At 45.3% G+C, this 9,324-nt stretch overlaps 1 protein-coding gene across 1 annotated transcript; it reads right to left on the reverse strand.

Annotated features, from left to right (window-relative positions):
- Positions 1-2,410: 2,410 nt before the first annotated feature.
- On the reverse strand, positions 2,411-8,520 carry tppp3 (tubulin polymerization-promoting protein family member 3). The gene is made up of 4 exons (XM_028401950.1): positions 8,231-8,520; positions 4,342-4,544; positions 3,959-4,112; positions 2,411-3,336 (listed from the first exon to the last, which is right to left on the reverse strand). Exons 1-4 carry the CDS (start codon positions 8,288-8,290, stop codon positions 3,142-3,144), a joined length of 612 nt encoding a protein of 203 aa, XP_028257751.1. The 5' UTR covers positions 8,291-8,520; the 3' UTR covers positions 2,411-3,141.
- Positions 8,521-9,324: the final 804 nt, after the last annotated feature.

Here is a 9,324-nt window from a genome sequence, read left to right on the forward strand (position 1 = left end):
TGTAGCCTGGATTACGTATAAACTTTAACTATTTGTTCGCTGCAACAACAGAGATGCAGGATCACACAGGATGGTGCAGGTGAACTGGCCTGTTTGATGTGAGTCCTGCTCATGTCCTCACCTTTCCATCGTGCTGTCTCTGTGCGGCTGTTGTCTCATTTCCTTTGCTCATTTGAGTGTGTGTGTGTTGTTTCCGTACCCCCCCCCCCCTCCTCCTGCTCGGTGCAGACACAGTTGACCAATCATGTGCAGCTCAAACAGCTCGGTCCTGTTCGAACAGACGCTTCGGTCGCGACCGACACGTTCACCTGATTATGTGATGGCTGCAATTTATGTGAAATGATTTGACTGCAGGATTAAAATAAACGTTTAACAAAATAAAAACTGATTCAGATTATAAACAGGATTACTGTTGTTCTGTCACAGTGCAGCCTCTTTATGTTCTGATCTAGAAAGTCTGATTCTGGTTCAATGACCTCTGGGTCAGTAAACACAAACATATGTGTTTATCATGATAAATGTGTCTTAAGTGTCTAACATTTAAAAGAAACCTTTAGGAGAAAGACATCAGTAAATCCATCCATCTTCAACCGCTTATCCGGGGCCGGGTCGCGGGGGCAGCAGTCTAAGCAGGGACACCCAGACCTCCCTCTCACCGGACACTTCCTCCAGCTCCTCTGGGGGGACCCCGAGGCATTCCCAGGCCAGCCGAGAGACAGCCTCTCCACCGCGTCCTGGTACTTCCCCGGGGTCTCCTCCCAGTGGGACATGCCCAGAACACCTCCCCAGGGAGGCCCACACATCAGTAAATACTGCCCTCACATCCTGGAAACAGTGATCAGTCGGAACGTTCAAGGCTTCATTCTAAGCAAACTTTTCTTTTTTGTTCTTCACTTTTTATTGATTCAAATGTGAAGTTTGGCTAAAATAAAACAAGCAAAACAATGAAAGTACGCCTATCAAAGCTACACAGGACTCAAAGACAGGGAACCAGAGCAGGGGCACACATACACTGTGAGGACAGGATGTGGAGGAGGAGACGGGGCGTAGCTCAGACCACTCTGGGAAGCATCACCATGTTGGCAGCCTCCAAATTCTGACGAGGGGGGCCGTGAGTGGAGGCAGAGGGCAACCATGGAAGCAGGAAGCCCATGCCTGTCAATCAAAGTGGTCATGCCCAAAGCTATGTGTCATTTTATTCTAAAATTCTGAAAGGATGAATGAGTGCATTAGTAAAGAATTCACCCATCAACAGAGAGCAGAATCATTTATTTCTGCTGTCAGATGACCATACTGGAGAGGATCCGTCTACAGGCTGGCAGCAGCTTGACTCCTGAGCCTCTGGATGACCACAGCCCAGGGCTGAGGCCGGAGACGCAGGCTTCCTCTGCGATCGGACAGCACACACAGCCTCTGAACGTCCGCGTGATGATGCTTTGACATTGACTAAATATGTTGCCGTTGTATACAGGAGAGTCTTTGCATCGTCTTTGTCCTCCAGCTGCTCTGCTGGCTACGAACCTGCACATTGAAAATAAACTCTATTCTATTTGCAAGAACAGTATGGCTAACATCACACTGTAATATGAAGACAGCAGCTGTCTGGGCTCCTAATTAGAGGTTCAGTGCTGAGCTCTAACCATAAGAGGAGTCGCAGAGAACGTGTTCTAAAGGCCTGACTGCTCTAAGTGAAAACACTGCCCACTCACATAGATCTGAGTCCTTTACCGCTGATGACCTGAACTCTGTTTACATCAAAGTGCTGCAGGTCCTCACAGAATCACACAAACAGGGAAAACAAACGATTAGCTCCAGAACAGAACCTTAGCATAATGCCGATCCAGACATGATCCAGACAGCAGGACTCTACTGATCACACAGTTCTCTGGTTATGCTCCACCGTCTATCAGTTATTTACTTTCTGTTCCTATGTCTTTCTGTTTCCTGACTGAGCAGCACAAACACACCTGATGTGTGGTAAGAAGCGTAAAGCAGGAAGGAGGGGGATGAGGAGGAGAACCAGTTTAAGTCTCCCGAGGAGAAAAGTGGCAGGTTTACTGCATGAGGTGAACATGGACCATGTGAACACATCACAGAACAATGATGATGTACTGCCTGGTCGTCTCTGCTGCACTTTTTGGGCGCTCAAGTGAATTTTCTGGCAGTGGACTCTCTTTAGTCTCAGACTTCATTCTGTTTGGAAACTGCGCTGCAGCATCAGAAGCATCAGCTGAGTGTTTGGCTCCAAGAATCTATAGAACAGGAAATAAGAACACCCCTATGACATCACTTCCATCAATGATCCAACAGCTAAATGTTTCTGAAACTTAACCCTCCAATCAGCTGAATCCAAATATAAACCAGAGATACAGTCTTACCTGCAGCAGACAGAACATCACAGACCATGAAGCACTTTTTTAAGCTTTTATTATTTCACACTTCACTTTCAGCTGAGTCCAGTTTCTGCATCATTTCCCTCATAAAGAGCCACAGAGGAGCAGTTTGAACTGCAGAAGAATATGAAGAAATAAAGATGTTGCACATCGTCTTTGACTTCAGGATCAAAAGAAGTGACTGAACATAAGACTGAGGTTTTATTCCTGAAACCTTCACCAGGCAGGTGGGCGTGGCAGCAGCAGGTGGAGTAACCATTCATTTTCCCTTATAAGGGAACTATTTCAACTGTAATAGCCAAATGCTCCACTAAAGGGTGCTAAAGAGCTAAAGAGGACACACACATCCAGACACTGTGAGACTGTAGGTGTCCTTTAGTCTGACAGTGGACAAACACAGCCCGTCAGGTAAAGGGCCGTGCAGCTGCTGTGCGTCATGTTTTAAAGAATCATTATTAATAAGACTCAAACTCACAGACTGTGGACAGGAGGTTAGAATGATGAACAACCTGGGGGGGGTGCTGCTGAGCCTTCCTTCACCTGGTGCTTCACTTTGCATCTCCATGTTTAATGTCAGCTCATCAGACTGAACATGAAGCTGTGTCCAATGACACACACACACGCATGCTCGCTCACACACATACAAACATCTCTGAGGGTCAAAGTTCAAGGTTTGGTCCAGACTAAGTGCTGTAGCAGGGCTGTACATCCTGTCAGCTGCCAGCAGGGGGCCCTTTCGCCTACCTCCTCACTTCTCAGCTTTCATCTTAGTGTCGTATGTCCCAGCGTTCTTGTACGCTCCCACATAGCCTGTGTTCTCTACAAGCTCTTCGCGGCCCTCACGACCTTTGCCCCTGCCGCTCTCATCAAAGCGCTCCTTATGAGACCCAGTGTAGCGGGACGTGTCAGTCAGACGGTCAACTGTGGCCGTCTTCGCCACTTTCTGATGGAGACAAAAACCAGGAAATAAATTAGACCGATGCTGTTGCCAGGCTGCGCACTGCAGAGCCTGCAGAGAGAGCATTTCAGAAGATTTTGATCTTAAGAATAAGAAAAGGATTGATTGAAGAATGTAGAAGGAACTAAAGTCTACTTTTTAAGGTGGCGCATCACATACACATCTAAGTGTTCCATTATACATCGCAGGTAACACTTCTTATGAGTTTTTAATTAAACTGCTAACAAAAATACGAACAAGTATCAGCTCAGGTCTGACCTGAAGCAGCAGGAACCAGTCGATATATCTACATGTGTTAATATGTGTTATTATGTGTTAATATATGTTTATTATGTGTTATGTGTTAATATGTGTTTATTATGTGTTAATATGTGTTTATTATGTGTTGTTACTTGTTAAAATATCTACATGTGTTAATGTGTGTTATGTGTTAATACGTCTATATGTTGTTATGCAGACGATGCAGTGTTATATTCTTTAATCTCAAACTGAAACGTGGATCTAATCTCATATGTCTTTATGTCTGTATTGTTTCATTTTTTGGAACCATTTCCTGTCTGTAAACAAACACAGGATGGAGGATTGGATCTGAGGCGTCGTGTCTCACTGTCACTCCGATGTTGGTGGGCTCCCGGCCTTCCACCAGTTTAAAGATGGACTGCAGCGCCGCCTCCTTGCTTTGGTCTTTGAACCTCTTTGGAGCCAACTCCTCCAGTGCTCTCTGAAACTCCTCATATGTGATGACCCGAGACGTCTTCTGTCTGCACGACACACACAAAAAAGTAGGACTTAAAAATGAATCGATCGGGTCTGCGGCTGCAGCTCTGCCAGCTAAAAACTAATCTGAAAGTTCAATTGATCAAATAGGAGCTCAATCAAACAATCAGTTCATCCTTTCTGTGACCTCATTATTGAAAGCATCTACTCCAGCAAGCCACTCGGACTGCTACAGAGGGAGACCAGCTGCTCTCATAAACCCAGCACACTTACTTGACTTTGGAGAAGATGATGTCGACATCGGTACCGGTGACATTCTTGCCGTCAATGATCTTGCAGTCTTTGCATAGTTTGGCCCAGTTCTTCCCATTCAGTTCCTTCCCACTCGCCTTTGTGTCTCCATGGATGGCAAACTTGCTAAAAGCCATGAGGAGCTGCTCCATGTCTGTGCTTCCTGCCATGATTGGAGAAGATTCCTACATCAAACCAGACAGAGAAGAAGATTTGTGTGGAGTTAGAATGTTTCATCTGACTTCACACTGGGCACTCATCAAAGTCACAAAATCAGCAGCAAGAAAAAGGACAACAACCAGCTGAGACAGAACAGTCATCCATACTTGTCAGGAGTATCAGAGAAACTCCACAGAGTCTTCAACAACCACCACATCCCATGACAACGCCGAGACAGAAACTGGTCCACCTGAATGCTCTGATCTGTACATTGGAGAAACTAAACAACCACTCCACAGAAGAATGGCTCAGCTCAGGAGAGCCACCTCCTCAGGACAAGACTCAGCTGTTCACCTCCAGCTCAAAGACAAAGGACACTCCTGTGAGGACAACAATGTTCACATCCTAGACAGAGAGGAAAGGTGGTTTGAAAGAGGAGTCAAGGAAGCCATCTATGTTAAGCTGGAAGAACCTTCCCTTAACAGAGGTGGTGGCCTCAGGCATCATCTTTCTACCACATACAGCAGCTTCCATCCGTCCCAGGAAGCTTCACTCCAAGTCACATGATCACAGCAAGAACAATGGACTGTCCACCTGTCCCCCACCACAGCCCCCCTGTAGTCTCATAGGTGTTAGACACAGCAGACACAGTCAGACCAACACAGGTCAGTGTGGAGACATTTAGAGCTATTGTTTGTGTGTGTAAAATGTGTGTGTGTAAAGCAGCTTAAATGTCTTTGAGCAGGTAAAAAACACTGTATGAATGCAGACTATTTAACAGCTGCAGCTGTCGGACATGGAGAGCCGCAACTGTGTGAGCATCAGCGTGTGAGACATGAGCTCACTCTGGTTTCTCAGACTTGTGCGATTACACACATTGATGCAATCCCTAACAGTGGTTGGCATGGTGACAGAGTGGCAGATTTTCTGTCCAAACAAAAATGTGTTTTCAGTGAAGCTGCTGGAAGCAGTTTCACACTCGCTGCTTAAGGACTGAGCCAATCAGAGTGGCTGTGAGTCACGGTAGGTGGAACGAAAGTCCTGTTGTGACATGAGGGCTCTGGTTCTGAACTGTCTCTTTCTGTTCATACTGGGGAGAGGAGGTATAAATAAAAACTGTATTAATCCTGGAGCAAGTGTGGACCGTCAGTCCTGATGGTGTGAGGACATCTGGTGTGTTTTTATGGTTCCTCTGCCCACAGATGACCTTAGAGACAACTCAACCGTCTCTCAGTTCAGGGGCTGCATGCCTGAAGGACACACTTACAGACCTGTAACCTGAGTTATAGCAGTGAGACAAGGCCATTCCATTCAAAGGCTCCTTTTGGATCAAGGTATCCCAGGATTCATTTCATGATGACTGTCCAGATTTACTCTTCGTTAGTCTCCCCTCTGGATGGGTTGTCGGAACAAGCACGGCGGATACAACTCGTAGTTTCCACACCCTTTATTTCACATGCACACGTACTACATAAACTGTGAGCTGGGTGAACTTCCAACTGAACATTTAGTGACTCTTAGGACCATTAGGAACTTTCAGTGGTCCATTATGACCTTTCAGTAATGTTCCGAAACCTAGGAACTGACTGTAACATTTAAAAACTAAAAAATGCCCACTCACCGACGAGTCGTGCCGGTACCGACAGGCAATCACAAATAATAAACAAACTGTTGCTATAGCTGCACTTCAATGCAACAAGCGTTGCTATGGCTACACTACAAACATCGTTGCCATAGCTGCACTACAACTGCGCTTACTCCGCAGTTGCGCCATTCATGCGTACGTCTAACAGTCATGAACATCTATTACAGTCAAACAGTCTCTTTAACTTCCCACACCCATATCAGGAAATAAAGTTTTCTACTGGAAAATCCTACAATGACAGAATACAGTAAATTCAACATACAAGACTAGAAAACCTTCAAATGTTAGCATCAAGTTTACATCACTACATGACAGGACGCGGGTTTCCTTCTCTGTCCTCTGACAGATGCATGGAGCTGGTGTGCGGTAAGTCTGAAGTTCTCTGCAGCCACACAGTCTCTGAAAGGTGCGTGTGTGTTATTAGTATGGAGCTGTGAGATTCCAGACAGTGAAGACAGTTTCAGTTAAGCAAGCTCTCGAGTAAACCTGCTGCTGATTGGATGGATCTTCTGTCAGTCACTGCCTGGTTGAACACACATGAAACCTTCAGGTCGTGTTTAGTCCGTTAAGTGACCACATGAGGTGACTTTAAATGCAGAGACACACTGCTCAACAAAAACACTGCTACTCTGAAGAAAACACAGAACTGTGCTGTACCAGGTCCCCAACCAGAACCAGTGACGTCATTCAGAAAGGAGCCCCATTAACGGCCCATGCTCATTAACACCGTCGTGTTAAACACACTCTGCCCAAACACACACATAATCATTTAGGCGATTTTAATGGAAACTGGGGCGACAAACTAGCCAGACAACACCTCCCAATCACAGAAATGACAACCTCAAACAGTTTGCTTGAAATACGACAACCCCTTTAAACTTTGATTAATGAGGAACAGTTTTTTCTATTTTCTTTTTTCTATACAGAGGCAGAAGTATTAAAGTCCAACAAAGCACTTTGATACAAACACACGCTGATGCATTAACACAACTCATTACTCATCTGGTTAAAACAGTTCCCTCCTCTGTCGAACAGAACACAATGTGTTCATGTCGACAGGGTCAAACAGGGCTCCACCCTCCGTGGGCCAGATTACTTTCACTCTATTTGAATGACCTCACAGATGTATGTCCTGATGTTCGCAGATGATGCATTCATTTCCACCCACTGTGCACTGACATCACCTCATCCAACCGTACCAATGCACAAAACACTGCATGACATTCACTGAAAGGCCAGCAGAGCAGAACCCATCCAACGTGGCGAGGAGGAGAGGAACTCCAATAGCTGTTGCAATTCAAGTATTTTGGAAAGATACTGGACTCCAATCTAACCATTAAACAAACACGTGGCACGCACTATAAAATTAACCTGCAAAATCTCAGTGCCAAATCATACCTCCATTGGGGGTGGGGCAGTCTCAGCCTCTAGAGGGGGCTGTGAGGTGGACTACATACGAACTACCATGGGTCAAAACCACATGTCTGTTAGAGGTTGTATGAGTTGGAACACAGCCTCCATTACTGTTTGAGGAACTTCCAGTCACTGCTTTTACAAACACCTCAAGAAATGCAGTCAGACCTGTGAAGGCAGCACTTCTTTACAGCACTCTAAAGTCTTAAACAGACTTTTAATTATTGCACAGATATATTTGTTGCTCTTATATAATGCTGCATATGCTGTTAGTTGTTGTCTATCAGTGGATAAAATGAGCTTCTAGGTAAAGCTGACATATTTACAGCCCAGTATATACTGTATGTAAGTGTTCAGTAATGTGCACTGTCCTCCCCAAATGACCAAATACATGAAATGAGTTAATCTATAATCAATGAAGCTCATGTATGTTCAGGTTTCCTGCTGCGGTTTCATTAGTGTGTCACTGTGTGAACTGTATGGGTGTGTCACTGTGTGTGCATTGGTATGCATGCAAGCGGTCCTGAATATAAACTGCTTTCATGCATACTGCTGTAGACTGAGTCACATCAACACTTCACATGAAATCAGACCAAAACATCAAGAACAAACTTTGCTCTCCAAACGTTTTTCTAAATGTCTGCAATGTCTTACCTGTCCGTCTTCAGTCTGCCTCTGCTCTCCTCTTCTGGACCTGAGCAGTGACTGCAGCATTTAAATAAGCTCTCAAGAGCTGAGGGCTTGTTATCATCTGTTTACTCTGTCACCATGACGACACCTTTTCCAGCATGAGAGGAGTGGAGTTCAGCAGAGAAGGGGAGAGAGAGAGGAGGGGAGGACCGGTCCCACAGTGGGGCGTCCATGTTGACTCCTGTTGGCTCCACAGTTGCAGATCAAAGGGAGAACTTTTCAGTTTTTAGTCATGTTGCTGTTATTGATGGCAAAATGTATAGTGACATGTTGAGAGTAGCAGCTAAGGGCTGCTGTTTCCACATGTTCACATGACATGAAGCGAAGCATTAAATCCAGCAGGTCCGCTTCCGCTTCACAACAAAGTAACAAACAAAAATGTCATTAGTGACTGCCGCTAACCATGCTAGCCTGCTACATCTGAGAAACAACAGGTGGAGTTCCTGCTCCAGGAGGAATTGGCTAGATGACCAAGCACCTGCCCCCTTAGTGGAGCTGAAACGTGAATGGTCCCAGAGCCATGTAGCTCCTCCTCTTCAGTCAGCGTGGTTATGAGGGTTCAGAGGTTCGGGAAAGTCATGCTGGACTTGATTCCTGCCTGACATCAGACTCACAGAAATGTCTGAGGTCAACCTGATCTCTATTGTTCTCCTCTGATAAACACTGCAATGAACAAACAACACACTGTGTGTGTGTGTGTGAGCAGCAGGAAGTGACCTCATGTCAGCGAGCGTGTCAACAGGAAGCAGCTGTCCAATGACATCATGTTGACCAGCGTCTTCAGGATGTTCTGCAAGAACAATCGTGTGACTGCAGTGGGATTTACTGATGTTCATATTAACACTAGTCAACAGACTCACACTAATTATTAACCCTTCATGTCTTTGAAAACAACACACTGATGTACGTATTAGTTTGACTGCTGCAAACATACTAACTATCACACATAAATTTCCCCTCATACAGGTGTATAGTTATGGGTGGATATTGGAACAATATGAAAAACTAGCTTCTGTACCAAATGCAGTGTGATCAGTTTGTATGGATTTGACTGCTCT

The sequence above is a fragment of the Parambassis ranga genome, chromosome 3 (assembly GCF_900634625.1).
Source record: "Parambassis ranga chromosome 3, fParRan2.1, whole genome shotgun sequence".
Lineage (NCBI taxonomy): Eukaryota > Metazoa > Chordata > Actinopteri > Ambassidae > Parambassis > Parambassis ranga.

Excerpts from the sequence above, each read along its gene's own strand:
- tppp3 (XM_028401950.1), bottom strand. The coding sequence starts at position 8,290 with ATGCTGCAGTCACTGCTCAGGTCCAGAAGAGGAGAGCAGAGGCAGACT. Across the intron at positions 4,113-4,341 it reads ATCATCTTCTCCAAAGTCAA|ACAGAAGACGTCTCGGGTCA; the intron begins GTAAGTGTGCTG and ends TGTGTCGTGCAG. Across the intron at positions 3,337-3,958 it reads CCACCAACATCGGAGTGACA|AAAGTGGCGAAGACGGCCAC; the intron begins GTGAGACACGAC and ends TGTCTCCATCAG.